The 16,121-nt window shown below is 40.5% G+C and overlaps 3 protein-coding genes across 4 annotated transcripts in view; 1 reads left to right on the top strand and 2 right to left on the bottom strand.

Annotated features, from left to right (window-relative positions):
• Positions 1 to 16,121, bottom strand: part of LOC115685625 (F-box protein At1g47056-like) — an 86,994-nt gene that overhangs the window by 23,758 nt on the left and 47,115 nt on the right. The gene's annotated exons all lie outside the window — the stretch shown is intronic.
• LOC115685612 (kinesin-like protein KIN-4A) lies at positions 29 to 12,365 on the top strand. Its single transcript, XM_030610695.2, has 26 exons — positions 29 to 327; positions 1,771 to 1,917; positions 2,008 to 2,157; positions 2,856 to 3,109; positions 3,880 to 4,064; positions 4,144 to 4,268; positions 4,570 to 4,606; positions 4,914 to 5,005; positions 5,116 to 5,223; positions 5,423 to 5,536; positions 5,912 to 6,002; positions 6,122 to 6,234; positions 6,873 to 6,971; positions 7,062 to 7,175; positions 7,278 to 7,394; positions 7,472 to 7,552; positions 8,324 to 8,395; positions 8,939 to 9,032; positions 9,237 to 9,268; positions 9,360 to 9,457; positions 9,538 to 9,636; positions 9,731 to 9,952; positions 10,324 to 10,486; positions 10,801 to 10,956; positions 11,060 to 11,359; positions 11,763 to 12,365. The coding sequence occupies exons 1-25, from the start codon at positions 193 to 195 to the stop codon at positions 11,270 to 11,272; spliced, it is 3,111 nt and encodes a 1,036-aa protein (XP_030466555.1). The 5' UTR covers positions 29 to 192; the 3' UTR covers positions 11,273 to 11,359; positions 11,763 to 12,365.
• On the bottom strand, positions 12,431 to 15,784 carry LOC115685616 (uncharacterized). 2 transcript variants are annotated; one of them, XM_056311257.1, is made up of 3 exons: positions 15,330 to 15,468; positions 14,673 to 14,734; positions 12,431 to 13,599 (listed from the first exon to the last, which is right to left on the bottom strand). In XM_056311257.1, the coding sequence occupies exons 2-3, from the start codon at positions 14,730 to 14,732 to the stop codon at positions 13,240 to 13,242; spliced, it is 420 nt and encodes a 139-aa protein (XP_056167232.1). In that variant the 5' UTR covers positions 14,733 to 14,734; positions 15,330 to 15,468; the 3' UTR covers positions 12,431 to 13,239. The 2 variants fall into 2 exon arrangements, with proteins under 2 accessions (XP_056167232.1, XP_030466559.1); XM_030610699.2 differs by lacking the exon at positions 14,673 to 14,734 and having other exon boundaries at positions 15,330 to 15,784.

Genomic DNA, 16,121 nt, shown 5'->3' on the forward strand with positions numbered 1-16,121 from the left:
CTGACCCCTTTAACAAGCAGCTGCTCCTCCTGCTCCCTCCTGCGCGGCGTCGCGGCCGATCCCTTCGCCGTCGCCGGAGCTCCGGTTTTTTCTGGGCCCGATCCGCCGCGTCTCTCCGGCTGAACCGTGCGAGCTGCTGCTGCTGCCGCTCTGTTCTTCTCCTCCTTCTCCTCCTTCTCCGGGCCGGTGGCGATGGAAGCTGGCGGCGGCGGCGGCGGCGGGGAGGACTGCTGCGTGAAAGTGGCGGTCCACATCAGGCCCCTCATCGGCGACGAGAAGCTCCAGGGTTGCAAGGATTGCGTCACGCTCGTTCCCGGGAAGCCTCAGGTACGTTCGCTCCGAATGCGGAACCTCGCTCCGGTGAATTCGGACCGGAAATGTCGGCGGGAAAAACGTAAAAGGGGGTCCCGTCGTCGGGTGCGTAATCAAGTTTGACTGTTTGCTGGGCTGTCGGACGATCATGTGTGTCTGAGAGATCTGGATCTCAGAATGCCTGCGGTGATTGCGAGTAGTGTTCTCCTTTTTTTTTTACACGTATGTTTTCTTTGAGAGGTTCTTGGGTCTTCTTGGATTGGACTCGTCTGCTGTTCAAGAGGACCGTGACGTAATAGTCTGATTTAGGAGGATGGGTCTGACATATTCATGGAAACTCTTCTTGTTTTTTTCCTTGACTAGGTTTTCTTCTTCTTTTTCCAAGTGGTTTGGTAAAATACTAAACTAGACTGGGAAATTTTCTTTGTTCTTTAATCATTTTCATGCATCGTCATTACGCTTTGGGTGGTTCGGTGAATCTTCCCGATTCATCTCAGGAGCTGATTGTTGCCACTTGAAGTTCCCCTTGTGCTTCTTCTGTATTTTCTTCACCCGAAAAGGTTGGGACTTTGGGAGAGTCGCATAAGTCCAAGCAAAGCGCTGCTTTCTAACTTTTTGTCTTTAATTTTTTTCTCCCTTTGGTTTGACGACGATGAATCCCACTTCTTAGTCGGCTAAATGTTTTCTGGGTCGAACTGATTAAATGATGGTGGGAAATGCCCAGCAAGAATAAACAGAGTTACGGAAGGGAGGAATTCTTCCATTGTCGCTGTTGCCATCTGGTTTCTTTCCCAGTGGCATCAGAATTTGCGGTGGAGTTTCTGGAGGGTCTTGAGTGTTGCATCCGCAAGAGAAACATCTACTTATTGGAACGACCTAGCCAACATCAATTTTTTTTTTTGGTCGGAAGCCAACTGCAATTGATGATGAAGTTTTCTCACATCCTAGAATTGTTGTGGACTTGCTCAACTCTGCTTCTTTTCTAGAGTACCTTTTTTGTTTCTTTTGTTGCTTTGAGAGGTGGAAGGGTGTTCCAAAGTTTCAGACAAATGTTTGGTAGTCGTGTCTTTTGAAAAAATTGATCATTCAAACAATTTGGATGTTGGACAAGATTTACAATGACCCGTGAATTCATGCTGCAACATAAAAATCAGGAATTGTTGTAGCAATCCTGTTCTCATTTTGCTACTTATACTCTAATCATGGTAGCAAAGCATTTTTACAGTAACATTTTTCCTATTAATTTCACTATTGTTTATAAGTATCAAAAACTTTTCTCATTGTAAATACTTGGTTTTGAAAGATAGCTATCACCTCTGGACAACTAGAATGCCCCTCTGGATTTTTGTTCTTTATTGATCTATTTGACGGTCATGGGAAATTCTGCAAGAAGAAGCAACGTGGGGAAATTGAAAATAGCAGTCACAGAATTCTGAACATTGTTATTGGTGGGTGCAGGTACAAATTGGTACACATTCCTTCACGTTTGATCATGTGTATGGGAGCACTGGAACTCCTTCATCTTCAATGTTTGAAGAATGTGTTGCGCCTCTTGTCGAGGGCCTCTTCCAAGGATATAATGCCACTGTTCTGGCTTATGGCCAGGTGGGTTTGTTGTTGTTAAATGGAGCTCATGTTCGGCCTATATAGTCTCCTCTTATTTTTGCTTATATTTGTGTGTTCTGCGCATGGCAGACTGGTTCCGGTAAAACTTACACGATGGGTACTGGTTTAAAAGATGGTAGCCAGACAGGTCTGATTCCCCTGGTTATGAATTCTTTATTCAGCAAGATAGAAGCTCTGAAACAACAAACAGAGTTCCAATTGCACGTTTCCTTCATCGAGGTTAGCTATTTTTCCCTTTTGCAACATCGAAAATATTATCTGTCCCAGTGCTGTACATAACTCTAATGTCTTTTTAACTTGAGCCAATCTTCTGATAGAAACTGTATTTTGTGGAAATGGAACCATGTACGTTTTCTTTTTACAAGTGATAATCATTTACAAAGAGAAGGGCAAAGGTCAATGGAACCATGTGCCAATGTCTGGTTCCAGGATTGACAATTTTTCTGTTGCTTAAGTGCCATAACAGAAGGGCCATCTGATGCAAAATCTAGATTTCACTGGAGCAATGATACAATGGCTATCTTTTTCTTTTTTTGGCCCATTGAACATTACAAAGTGTGCTACATTAACGGCAAGAAGTACCACATTTTCCAAGTGGCTGATATCAGATTGCCATTCTCTTCCTCAAACTTCATCGTGTTTCACTTTTTCTTATTTCCTAGTCTTTCCCTAAAGGGCCTTTTTTTGGTCCATTCCTTCTACAGATATAAGCTATTCTATTACATTCTAGCACTATGGGCTCAATCACTCTTCTATGAGCATTCCATAAAATAATTATTGTTGAATGATGTATGAGTCGTTTTATGATACTTGACTCATCCTTTGTGCATTGATTTTATACAGCACTTGCAAGTATCTGTTGTCCTGTAACTTTTTTTAAGATTTGCTTTACAATGAGATGTCTTCTTTTGTGAAAGATTTTGAAAGAAGAAGTTCAAGATTTGCTGGATCCGACTTGTTTGAGCAAATCAGAGAATGCAAATGGCCATACTGGGAAAGTACCTATTCCAGGAAGACCTCCCATCCAGATTCGTGAATCATCGAATGGTGTTATAACATTGGCAGGATCTACAGAAGTTAGCGTTAGTTCTCTAAAAGAGATGGTTGCCTGCCTTGAACAGGGTTCACTGAGCCGGGCTACTGGAAGTACAAACATGAACAATCAGTCCAGGTTGGTGAAGCTTTTATTTTCTCTCTTTCAATGTGATGAAACGTAATTTAGGTGCAATTGAGGTAGGAAACATAGCATTTATCTGAAGCAATCTCATCCACTGGCGTCAGGCGTCATGCACCATTAGCTGGTAAACTAAGCCTCTTAAATTTTGTCCAAGTGCACAAGCAGACAATTCACATACTCATGGTTCATGCTCAGATGTATTTGCTACATTCTCCTTTGTTGGTGTGGCCTATCTGCTGATAATTCTTTTTGGCGTATCTCATTTGCAATTTGATCCCAATATAAATACATAAAAAAGCTGAGTGGTTATATGATATGGAGACTGTTCCTCATGGACAAAACTTTATGAGCACGGGGCTGAGTTATTTTCTCAAAAAAAGCATGCTTTTTTCGCACTGTGAGTTCACCTGCTGAAAGAGGAGCAAATGAAGCAGCTCTATGGACTGTACTGTGATTGCACAACTTGTATGACTCACAAAGACGCATACACGTATACTGAATTCTCTATCTGATGCAAGTTCACCTTTAAAATGTCATTGTGCTTCCCATAGGCCATATAAGTCAGTGAAGTCCTTTCATATGCATCAAACAATGTGAGAAACCAAATGCTGAGTAGCACAATTTTTCTGCTGTAGCTACTCATCTTAATACTAGAAACCCTTGTAATAGACTTTGGGGCTAAATCTTGAAGAATCATGTGAATATATAGTGAAATTTCCATACCATGTTCTAGACGAGTCTTATTATTGATTCTGTCTATGTAGCCGTTCGCATGCCATCTTCACCATAACATTAGAGCAGATGCGTAGGCTCAATCCACTCTTTCCTGGCGATAGCAGTCCTGAGAATTTAAATGACGAATACCTATGTGCCAAATTGCATCTAGTTGATCTTGCTGGATCAGAGCGAGCTAAGCGAACAGGTTCTGATGGTTTGCGATTCAAAGAAGGTAAATTAGCGTGCATCTTTCTTTGTTAAATGATCTGCGTACTCAAATGGTAATCAAATTCATTTTTATTTTTTGATAGGAGTGCACATCAACAGGGGCCTTCTTGCACTTGGTAATGTGATCAGTGCTCTTGGTGATGAGAAGAAGCGGAAAGAAGGTGTTCATGTGCCTTACAGGGACAGTAAACTAACTAGGCTTTTACAGGTTGAGACTTATGAAGAATTATCCTTATCATATGCTAATCTAATGGAACAGTGTTGACTTAATTAGCGGTATCATCTAGCTGAAAAGTGTGCACTATTTGGAAGATTAAGCAACTATTATTGCGATTTTCTTTTCATCTTTAGTAACAATAATGACAAGATGACGTCTGTGTGTTCCTAGAAACTAATGGCTGCGAAGTTTTTATTTGCACCCTTTTAGCTTCATATTTTTTACCTTATTTTGTATTGAGTACCGAGTATAAGCCTATTTTGTACCTACACTGACTTTGTTTACATATCAGGATTCACTTGGCGGCAATAGTAGAACAGTGATGATAGGTAAGGCAGAAAAATCTTCCTTATGCTTTCTGCGTACTTCGATACATACTTATGGAGCCTGTGATGCTGCTAGATATGGCTTTAGTTTTGTTGATGCCAATGCTTGTTGGCACATGAGTACAATACTTTGGCATAACTTTTGTCTTCGTGTGTGAGAAGAAAATGCATATCACTCATTTTTCATACCTGTATGAATGTGTTTATGGTACCATAGTTGTTTTTTTGAGCTTATCCTCGTAATTTTATCCTATAAGAATTTCCTTAACGTTTTTCTTTCATGCCCCCTAAATTTGTTTTCATTTTTCAGCCTGCATCAGCCCTGCTGATATTAATGCTGAAGAAACGCTTAATACTTTGAAGTATGCAAATCGTGCTCGGAATATTCAAAACAAGCCAGTTGTAAGTTTCTGAGAAGTAGTTTGCTTTGATTCTTTTTTGCTTTTTCATATGTGGCTGAACATTCTATACATGGTGAAAGTACCATAAGAACGTCTTCTTTTTCTAAAAAGGTTAATAGAGATCCCATGTCAAATGAGATGCTAAAGATGCGCCAACAACTAGAGTATTTGCAAGCAGAACTTTGTGCCCGTGGTGGGCCTTCATCAAATGAAGTGCAGGTATTACAATTTTATGCAAGTCATTTTCTCCATGTACAGCAAAGGCTTAAGTGGCCAATTTATTGTTTAATCCTTATACACTTGCATTAATTAGTTACAGAACTCTTGAGCTCATTGTGAAATAATTCTGTTGGTATCTTGCTTTGTGATATTGCAGTTTTTCTTTGACCTAACCAGTCATAATAATTTTTCCTCATAGGCTCTCAAGGAAAGAATTGCTTGGCTTGAAGCGGCTAATGAGGATCTTTGTCGAGAACTACATGAATTCCGAAGCAGATGCTCTTCTGTGGAGTGCTGTGAAACAGATTCCCAGGTATGATATTAACATGCGTCAGGAATATTTTAGTGCTAAAAAAGTTCACTGCTTCAGCCCTTTTAATGGAGGTGAGTCTCTATTCAATGATAAATCTATCCATTGTAACATGAAGATCGTGGCTCAACCACCAAAAGCTTCCTTACAATGCAGCATCAAAGCTGCATACCTTTCTGCCACCTTTCCAAGTCCTTGCATCTTGGGGGCTTTGATTCGGATGCCCTTTTGTCCATTTAATCTCCACCCAATTGTCAAACTACGCTCCTTTTTCCAGTGCTAGCTGGACTTGGTTTATCCTGTAACAGAATTTGTTAAGATATCACATGCACAATTCTGCATGCTTCCGCATTTGTGAACCGGAGACATTTCTTGTAGGATGATACGTGCTCTGTGAAAAGTGATGGGCTTAAAAGAGGATTGCAAAGCATGGAGTCATGTGATTTCCAAATGGGTGAAACCGTGAGCAGTATGACCCATCCTCTCTAGTACTTTCATTTTCTGTTTATCACATCATCTCCTTTCTCATGTTACCTTGCACTCCCTTTGTGTATATCTTCATTTACCCTTCCCCATTTCAAATTATAGCTGGTGATTCCAGAGATATAGATGAAGTCACGAAAGAGTGGGAACACACTCTTCTGCAAAACTCCATGGACAAAGAGCTACATGAGTTGAATAAACGCTTAGAGGAGAAGGAGGTACGATGGACTTTCCATATTTCTGACATTTATGTTGGCTGCAGGTTAATGGCTTATTGATATTTGCTATTTTTGGACAGTCCACTCTTTTGCTTGAAATTTCTTGATTGATAAACATTCTTCCAATGGCCTCCCAAAGTAGCAAGACCTTTTTATTTTCCTAATGAGGAGATCACAGATTCTTATATTTAATGTTCTGAATATTTACGATTCTCCAGAAGGAACAGCGGGGATTGTTTAAAGAAACATATAGATGATTATCTCTGAGTTTCTTCTTACTAGCAATATTAATAGCTCTGATTTGCTTCTTATTAGCTCTGCTGTTTGCTTTAGCTGGCATACGAAAAAGAGTTATCTCAGGATTTTGTTATTTGACGCTGCCCTACCAGTTTAACCGACCTTTTGCTTAATGACTCTGTAGTCGGTACACCCCTAGTGATGGTGTTTTAATCTTGTAAGACAGTATGTTGGTGAATATATCATTGTGTTTTACTCATAGAAAAGGGAAGAAAGGAAGAATCCATCAGCCAGTCTTTTTGACTTTTTTCCCGCATTATTTCTTTTTCCTCTCTTCCTCAGTATGCAAGCATTATAGCTTTTGACTTATCTTCTGTATTTTTTAAACTGCGTATGAACAGTCAGAGATGAAACTTTTTGGAGGCTTGGATACTGTAGCACTCAAGCAACACTTCGGCAAGAAAATCATGGAGTTGGAGGATGAAAAAAGAACTGTGCAGGTAGAATACAGTCTCTTCAGTTTATACACGTTGCTCATTGTAGAAGAGTTAAGTTTAATGTATGTTTATTTTCGTGTATGTCGAGTGCAGCAAGAGAGAGATCGCTTGTTGGCTGAAGTTGAGAACCTGGCTGCTAATTCTGATGGACACACCCAAAAGATGCAGGATATCCATGCTCAGAAACTGAAGACGCTTGAAGCTCAGGTGATGATGTAAAATTGATCATACGTTACTTTGTGTGGTGGACGCGAAAAAAGGGTGCCTTCTCAAGATGATAAATTTTTATTGACTGCCCATGTGCGACAGATTTCTGATCTCAAGAAGAAACAAGAGAATCAGGTTCAGCTTTTAAAGCAAAAACAAAAAAGTGATGAAGCAGCAAAGAGATTGCAGGAAGAAATTCAATCTATAAAGGCACAAAAGGTTGGAACATCACTTGGTCTTCTACGACTCTGAAGTCCATGACGTCATCATTTTCTAACTTTGTTTCTATCTGTTAGGTTCAACTCCAACATAGAATGAAACAAGAAGCTGAACAGTTTCGACAGTGGAAGGCCTCTCGGGAGAAGGAACTGCTGCAGGTATGCATGTCCTGTCTCTGTTGTCCTTTGCTTCTACTGCCATTGATTAATCTTTCCTTTTCTTTGACATAACAGAAAAAGAAATAAATTTAGGCAATATATCATAGTGTATATCTAACTTTAATGAGGCAATGTACAACTAAAAAAGTAACAGGTCTGAGGGGTTCTCTTATTTCAGTCTTCCCTAGCCTAAAGTGAATGGAGACTCTTAATTTATCATTTACTTTTCATGCCATAAATGACACCCTTTTATTTTTATGAGACCTTTCCTTCAGTGCTTATTCAATATCTTGCTTTGCAAAGTTACCCAACCATGATCGAGCAAGCTTGTAGAAATAATCGACAGCATCACCAATTGCTTATTAAGTCTATAACTTACAAGGCCATCAATCAATTGGCTTTCCGTTTGAATTAGGTGGGATTTATAAATAGAGGGAATAATACTCTGTAGATCTTACATACTATTACGATGGGAAGACAAATGCCGACATGTAGGTGTACCTTCCATTGAAGTGTACAGTTGCAGTGAAGCACTTGTAGAAAATATCCACAAAATTAATTCATTTTGCACTGCAGTTGAAATAGTTTTGCTTTTAGAGTTAGATGCATAACTTTGTGACATATTTATTCCTCGGTCTATTTTAATTATTTTGTTCCTGAAAGGACAAATGATCTGTTTGCGTCGTCTTTGCAGACTATTTTAGCATGCTCTAATAATGTTTTGTTTTTTGGAATTTTTTTTCTGTTGACATTCTCCATTTGTGTGAGCAGTTGCGAAAGGAGGGGAGGAGGAATGAATATGAAAGGCATAAATTGCAAGCTCTAAATCAACGTCAGAAAATGGTATTCTCATACCATGCTCATCATTTTTTGATCAAGTCCAATAGTTTCGATTGTAGTTACGAAAATGATTATGCCCGAGATGCAGATCATATTTAGCATTTAACATGGCATGCAGCTATATACATTTCAATATTGTTAATTCAGTGGGCAGTCTATTTGAGGAAATCAATGTGCGCTTTATTATATGCGAGAAGATGCTGCTTTGAGTGTTGCTGCATCCACTAATATTTTGATATAATTTTATGGCTATGACAGTAGGAAGCCTTATCCACCAAAAGAAAAAAAGTAAGCAGCATTGCAAAACCTATCAATATCTTGCTGACCATCATGTTTAGTAGGCTAAATACAATCTGCAAACTTCAGTATGGTCTTTTTGCTCCTTCTTTTTAGTTGTGCAAATGACTTGCAAGTCGATGATATCTGACAGCTGGCAATCAAATGTAAACTCCATTAATTTGCTTATGCTGACATGTGAAAAATATTGAGAGGATGAAACTTGGAATCTTTGTTCGTCTTTTCACTTGAAGGAAATTTTTGTCCCAGGTTCTTCAAAGAAAGACAGAAGAGGCTGCAATGGCCACCAAGAGGCTAAAAGAGTTACTGGAAGCTCGCAAATCTTCTGCTCGTGACAACTCAGGTATGATGTACATTGTATCCTTGTGAGAATTTTAGCAGAAATTACTGATTGTTTTTATACAAGGTCCATTTCATAGATCATGAATACTATCCACCGTTTAAATGCATATCAATTTGCACATGAATTCACTGTATCTGAAGGCTTCACTTAGAATCAGGGATCTTTCTTTCTGCCTTCTAATTCATTTTTGATGCTGTATTCCAGTTATGGGCAGTGCCAACGGAATAAATGGGCAGGTAGTGGTCTCGTTCCCTGTTATTTTTTCCCCCAACGTTCATTTATGATTTTCTGTTATTGAAGTTAATCCGAAAAGTATTGAATCTTCAGAACAATGAGAAGTCCTTACAACGCTGGCTTGACCATGAGCTTGAAGTAATGGTGAATGTCCATGAAGTACGATTTGAATACGAGAAGCAAAGTCAAGTGTAAGTCACTTATTCAGAAAGGAACTTTGATGCTAGCTGCAGTGTTTTGATAGCTTTATCAATGCATTGGTTCAATGTAGGCGAGCTGCACTGGCAGAAGAGTTGTCTCTCCTCAAGCAAGTGAATGAATTTGCTTCAAAGGGGCTTAGCCCTCCAAGAGGAAAGAATGGCTTTGCAAGGTAAGTGGAAGTGATTCATGAGAACTTTCAGGAATGCCAGTTGTCATGCCTGTGTGTACATATTAAATGTTTTTACATTGCTTTTACTTTCCAGAGCTTCCTCCATGTCACCAAATGCAAGAATGGCCAGAATATCTTCCCTTGAGAGTATGCTAAGCATATCGTCCAACTCACTCGTAGCCATGGCATCACAGCTTTCAGAGGCAGAAGAGCGGGAACGTGGCTTCACTAATCGTGGCCGTTGGAACCAGTTGCGTTCAATGGGAGATGCAAAGAACTTGCTTCAATATATGTTCAGTTCTCTTGCCGATACAAGGTACTTCTCTTGGCCCAGTTTGCTATTATCTGCAGAAATACTCTCATGTCCTTGCTTTAGTAGAAACATTACCCTGCTACTACTATCCAATCATACATAAGTGGACCTATATTACCGTCTTAGATATCTGTGAATGTGTACATGGCCAAAAGAGTAGTGAGCGCAACTGTTAGCAGACTAAGATGACAACACGGTACCATTCTCCATTCCAATAGTCAGTAAAGATCAGTGAAATTGATCGCTGGCCTTACCAATGTAATTATTTGAGAATGTGTTGTGACCGGTAATTTTGTCAGTTTCCATAATTAATTCCGACAATTTAAATTAACATCCTCAAGAATGGCACCTCTGCCTTTTCTTTTTGTCTTCAGGTGCCAATTATGGGAGAGGGACATGGAAATCAACGAAATGAAAGACCAACTGAAAGAACTCGTAGGTTTACTGCGGCAGAGTGAGTTACAAAGAAAAGAAGTTGAAAAGGAATTAAAATCGAGAGAGCAAGCTATTGCAATTGCACTGGCTACGTCGGCTTCGGTAAGTTTTCATCCAATGTCAAACTTTCTAATCTTTATGTAATTAAGATGGTGATGATGTTGGAAACAATCTCTGCCTTAATTCATGAAAAAATGTAGAAATTAGTTTTAAACTTTCAGCGTACAACTATGAACGAGAAACTTGTTCAATTTGGTCCTGGCAACATCGAATTCAAACAATGATTTCACTTTTACACATGCTACGTAGTTTCCAATTAGCCTTGTTCAAGTTCCAGTGTAGAGCTGTGGCTTGATATCTTTTCTCTGGTGCCAATTTGTTAGACTCTGTTAACTCTTTGAACTTGGCATTGACAGGAAAACTCTCCTAATTCACTGAAACACTTCTCCGATGAGGCAAGTGGTCCTCTATCTCCGATCTCTCTACCTGCACAGAAGCAGCTCAAATATACCCCTGGGATTGTAAATGGCTCAATCCGGGAATCAGCTGCATTTATAGATCAGACACGAAAGGTCAATATCTTCTGGTTTTTCTGTTATCTGCCTTGTAACTTACTTAACAGTTTGATGTTCCTATCCCAACTTGCTTAACAGTTTGATGTCCATACTGCTGCAGATGGTTCCAATGGGACAATTGTCAATGAGAAAATTGGCAGTTGTTGGACAAGCTGGGAAGCTATGGAGATGGAAGAGGAGTCATCACCAGTGGCTCTTGCAATTCAAGTGGAAGTGGCAGAAGCCATGGAGACTTTCTGAATGGATTAGGCACAGTGATGAAACTGTCATGAGAGCAAGGCCTCGCCCACAAGCTCTACAAGATATGATGTGATACGATTGCAGTCACCAGCTATTGCCTGATCTTTTTTCCTTGGAACTTGCAGCATGCAGCATGTTGCATAGGGACATGTAGCAGGAGGTAATTTTTTTACGAGCATAATAAGCTTGGGGAAAGTAACTCAGTGAAATAGTTATCTGGAACCCATGGGACATGCTAGTTTAGTACCCAACTTTTGGTTTTGGCAAAAGTTTCACCTGGAGGTAGCTTTTAAATGGAAATATATGAGAAACTCGTTCTTTGACAGCAATTTCCTCTCAAGTTGCTAGATAGTTCATACGACTCCAGTGCTAGGGCTATGCAAGTACCAAATACATTCCTGTGGCATGTTCAGCTTCAATTGATATTATAGTGATTGTTCCTTGTAAAATTCTGAGAAAGTACAGACTTAGTTTCTCAGTTTATCAATTGCGGTTAGCATGGTCGCAGTTTAGCCACATGCCAATTGCCGCAAACGCCCTAATGCGTTCCTCTATTTTTGCAGTTGATGCTGGTTTTTGAGGATCTCTTGCTTATGACTGTATCTCGAACAAGTTGAAGTAGTACAAGCTGGTTTTGGAAGCTTGAAAGTTTTGCTGTTTCTTCATCAGGAGCATCTTGTACAGAAGGTTTGATGCTGCCGAACAGTTTCTAAGTTTACGAGGTAAAGAAGCAAGTAGACAGTAGCTGAAGATAACATCACCAATGGGAGGGCGACACCTAATTTTGGTGCTCCTTTCCCAGTCAATAACAGAAGTTGAGGGAATCGCTTTGGAGTCAGAAAGATGTATATTGAAAAGGTGTAAACTAGGTGTCCTTTTGTAGTGTTTTCGGCCAAGCCTGTTCTGTCCTCTTGTAGTGTTTGTGGCCAAGCCTGTTCATATGGTTTGACGTTTGTGTCTGTTGTTGTATTGATTGTAGATTGTAGCGTCCTCCAGCCATCGCAACGATACTGATATTCTTTCATACGTTTTTCTTGCTGTTCTCTTTTGACGTCTGTGTGTGGGGTGAGTGGACCATCTTGTAAACCTTTTCTTGTCCAGAAAGTGATGAATACTCTGTTAACCTGTTTGTCTTCAATAAGCAAGATTATCAGTTTATTTGTGTTCCGGATTCTACACTTGCATACTGTTTCACCAAACTTGCACCTTGCCATTTATCAGACACATGCGAAAGAAATAGAATATTACTGGCTTCAACTTTGTAGATGTGACAGCTTAAGTCCCATATCAAGTGAGAGATCATTTCGAGTGATTCATAAGTAAAATACAATCTAAAAGGAATAACTTCGTCACGCACGTAAAACGGGTCTTGTATCAACAAGACCTGTTGATACATTGGCCGTGCGACGTATACATTTTACCTTTTTCCTCACTGTATCATCACAATCTTTCTTTTGTGGTCCCATGGAATAATCATAGTTGGGTTGCCAAGATGTGACACAGCAGAGCCTGTTACAAACTCATTTGGCAAAAGCTGAAAATGACTACTTCCAGTCACTATAAAAGCTTAGAACCCATGCAAAACTGGATGGTAACGGTATTCCAAGATGGTAAGTAAACATTTTTCAATGTGCTGCATACCGTGGTGTACAGCCTAACCAAAATACGCTGACGCCCATCTGAAAGCTATGAAAGAGAGATCTCGCGGTATGACAAACCGGACAAATACAAACTCTGCATTGAGGAAGAAACTGTCCCCTCTTAATCCTATGTCCTTATTTCACAAACTTCCACTATTGTAATGCAGGAGCATAATTTTCTTAATTACTTCATCGGAACAAGTTGTATGAGCTTCGAGCTGATCCAGATTACGAGCACCCAATTGCCCACAAGGCGCCAAATGGCTTTTTCACAAGTTGCCATTGTCCGGCATCTAAGTCAAAATTTCTGGCATCTGATAGAAGTATGTAGCTAAACGAGCAAATCCATTAAAGGCTCAGGCAACTTCAACCAAGACAGTGTATGTGATCAAGCATCTGATCAACCACACCAATAGGCATAGTGCTCATCTCTACGGTGGTTACTAACAAGACCACCACACTGCAAGCAGATGAAACTGCTCCCGTCGGAAAAAGCATCCAGTACAACCTGATTCCTTCCAGTTTCTGCCAGTATGGAATTTCCATGACCATCTGGCTCGATCGATGGACCACTTGCAGTAACTGTTGGAGGGTTGGCCTCCAAAGGTTGTGCTTCGGCAATCGCACACTCGGCGAACAAGGAAGCCAGCTGTTCGACTGCAGAAGTTGATTGGAGTTTGCTTCTGTATAGCTCACGGGCACGCTGCAAGAATTCGATCACGGCCTGGTCCCCTCCTTTAGCCCTTGTTGCCATCACTACCTGTTTAGAGCACCAAATTAGCTCCAACCAATGAAGTGTTTTCTCCATCTCTTAGCATATCTTTCCCAACCTTGGTTTTGACAAACTATGTTCACATTATCCTCTCTTAACTATAAAAGGTAATAGTATCTCTTTATGGCTCAAACGGAAATTTATCACTTGCACTGAACACAATTATCAATTGGTGGCAGAGAAAGAGACATAGAAGTTGCTATACAGAAGACACAGACAGTAAAATCATAAAACGAAATTGACAACCAAGCATAGCTAAGGTCGGTGAAACTTCTCCCCGCTAAGCATGACCCAGAACATCACCATGAAAATAATCTTGCGCCATCATAAAGCATTCTCCACAATGCATCCGCTATTACTACATAAAGGGCCAAAGTACAGATGGAAGAGAAGCAATCAGCACTGCAATTTTTATTGTGTTTGGTCTGTGTTGTCCTAAATTTGGAGGATAGATGATGATTCAATAACGAGAGTATTACAGTCAATGTCTTTCTCAAACTGACTCATATGTACCAGCTTGCATCGACCGTTTCAATTCATGATAAAAGTCAGTTGAGTCTATTTCTTTTGCACCATCTTCTGCAATTCAGAGGGCAACAGCTCAGCCAAGTCAAAAACCACTACACTCTGTTAAGAAATATTCTCCAGAAATCTTCTTCTCAAGGTATTTTTTCCTTGTCCACATGCAAGTTCACTGGTTGACTCAAGGTCATTGAAGGCATAACTGAGAGTTGAATCGATTATGGCAAAGCAAAAGCACTTATTTGTCTGTTAAACTTACTACTTGGTCTCACTTTTCAACGAAAGTATTCCATTGAACTTCCTCTGGAACATGGAATTCTATTTTTCCAAAACCCATTGCCATTCTTCCTCCCTAAGCTTGTAAAAGGGACACTTACATCTCAATATGGGAGTGACATATTATGTTGTTCCCTAATCATTCCAAGGAAACAGAAGAGGTGGTACCCCGTATTCAAAGGAAGCATCCCATTTAGCTTCATATAGAGTGTTGCCGTTTGCAACATCAAAGCTTTTATGTGGAGTAAAATAACAAGAATTACCATTCCATTGGAGAGAGGCTGCTGAATACTAAACAAAGTGGTGACCCAAATTCTCTCCATACCTACATAAACAAACAGATACATTACACAGGTTGCTCAGGTTGCTTATGCGTTCTTTCTTTTTCCTCATATCCTAAGACTACTATATATCAGGGGTGATGTCACTCAAACCCAAAGCTAGCCAGTTCTCCCTTAAATGCATCGAGTAGCAGCAGTTGACTGACACTTATCAAACTTAACACCATTGGACTCGCCATAGATAATCCCATGGAATAGTGTGACCACGAGAGGTTCACAGCATCAAAATGCTTGACTCAATGTCCAATTTGGGCTTATGCAACTGTCAATGAGGTGTGCACCAGCCAAGAAGGCGAAAATTCGGGAGTTGGCAGCCCACTTAACGGGGTGCACCGGCCATCAATCACAATTAGCATCCATTCTACCCCATCAATGCATTTCACACCCAACACTTTACCATAATGTCAGCTACTGTACGGGCCAATCATCATGAATTAAAACCAAGACATACTCACAAACACGACTTGAACAATGAATTCAACAATTGAAATCCAACAAACTAATTCAAGCCCGGCAGTTTCCCAGAAAGAAGCACGGTAGGGAACCATGAACTAAAAGCTAAAAAGACAAGAAGGTCACCGCTTGGAGAGCCTGCGAGGGCTTGCCCTGATCAATGAGATGGCGTGCCATGGCCAGCAACTCCCACCCAGCGTCTCTTTCTTGCGTCTCCCTCTCGCTCTCCCCCATCTCCGTGTCTCCCTCCATTGGATCTCCTGCCATTCTTCGTCACCCTCCTCACTCCTCTCTCCCTCTCTCTCTCACTCTTCCCACTCAAATTCTTCAGCTTCAGCTATGTCGATGCGACCCAGAACGAACATGAATCACATGGGTGCCACGAAAGGTGGGATTTTCCTCCTTTTGTGTTCTCCCTTCTCTTTTGGCTGTCAACTTCTGATGACGATTCTGGTGAAGTGTAGAGGGCAGTTTTTGTTTTAGACGATTCTGGGTCTGGCAAGATCTTTCATGTCATCCCCAAGAAGCACGGCACTTCCATTTCGCTCTCCGTCTCGTTCCACCTGATCTGGGTCTGGACTCCTTTTCTCTTCTTGCTCATAATGGTGAAGACTCATGGTGGTTTTGGGCTTCATGGTAAGATGTCGAAGCGAACGGGCTTAGCTCTGGCCCATACAGATAGACTTTAAGAGAATTCTCTTTTCATCCGTTCAAATCAATCGTTGCGTGCGATGTATCGTCGTTCAATAAAATAAAATAAAAGAATTATATGAAAGTAAGCATGTCGGCAATTGGTTTGGATGGACAAGAATGTTACCATTTGGGATCGCTTGAAAGAATTCGACGACGTGGCATGAACACAATTTAGCTTCAAATCGACATTCACTTAACCCATTTCGACCCTCTCTTTCTAGAAGC

This window comes from Syzygium oleosum, unplaced genomic scaffold (genome assembly GCF_021117445.2).
Source record: "Syzygium oleosum isolate NSW1041296 unplaced genomic scaffold, Sole_v2.1 Sole_v2.05, whole genome shotgun sequence".
Taxonomy (NCBI): domain Eukaryota; kingdom Viridiplantae; phylum Streptophyta; class Magnoliopsida; order Myrtales; family Myrtaceae; genus Syzygium; species Syzygium oleosum.

Coding starts and splice junctions, on each gene's coding strand:
- LOC115685616 (XM_030610699.2), bottom strand. CDS start 15,470: ATGGCAGGAGATCCAATGGAGGGAGACACGGAGATGGGGGAGAGCGAG. Junction 13,600..15,329: donor CCTCGCAGGCTCTCCAAGCG/GTGACCTTCTTG, acceptor TGCTCTAAACAG/GTAGTGATGGCAACAAGGGC.
- LOC115685612 (XM_030610695.2), top strand. CDS start 193: ATGGAAGCTGGCGGCGGCGGCGGCGGCGGGGAGGACTGCTGCGTGAAA. Junction 6,235..6,872: donor AACGCTTAGAGGAGAAGGAG/GTACGATGGACT, acceptor GCGTATGAACAG/TCAGAGATGAAACTTTTTGG. Junction 9,033..9,236: donor TTCTGCTCGTGACAACTCAG/GTATGATGTACA, acceptor GCTGTATTCCAG/TTATGGGCAGTGCCAACGGA.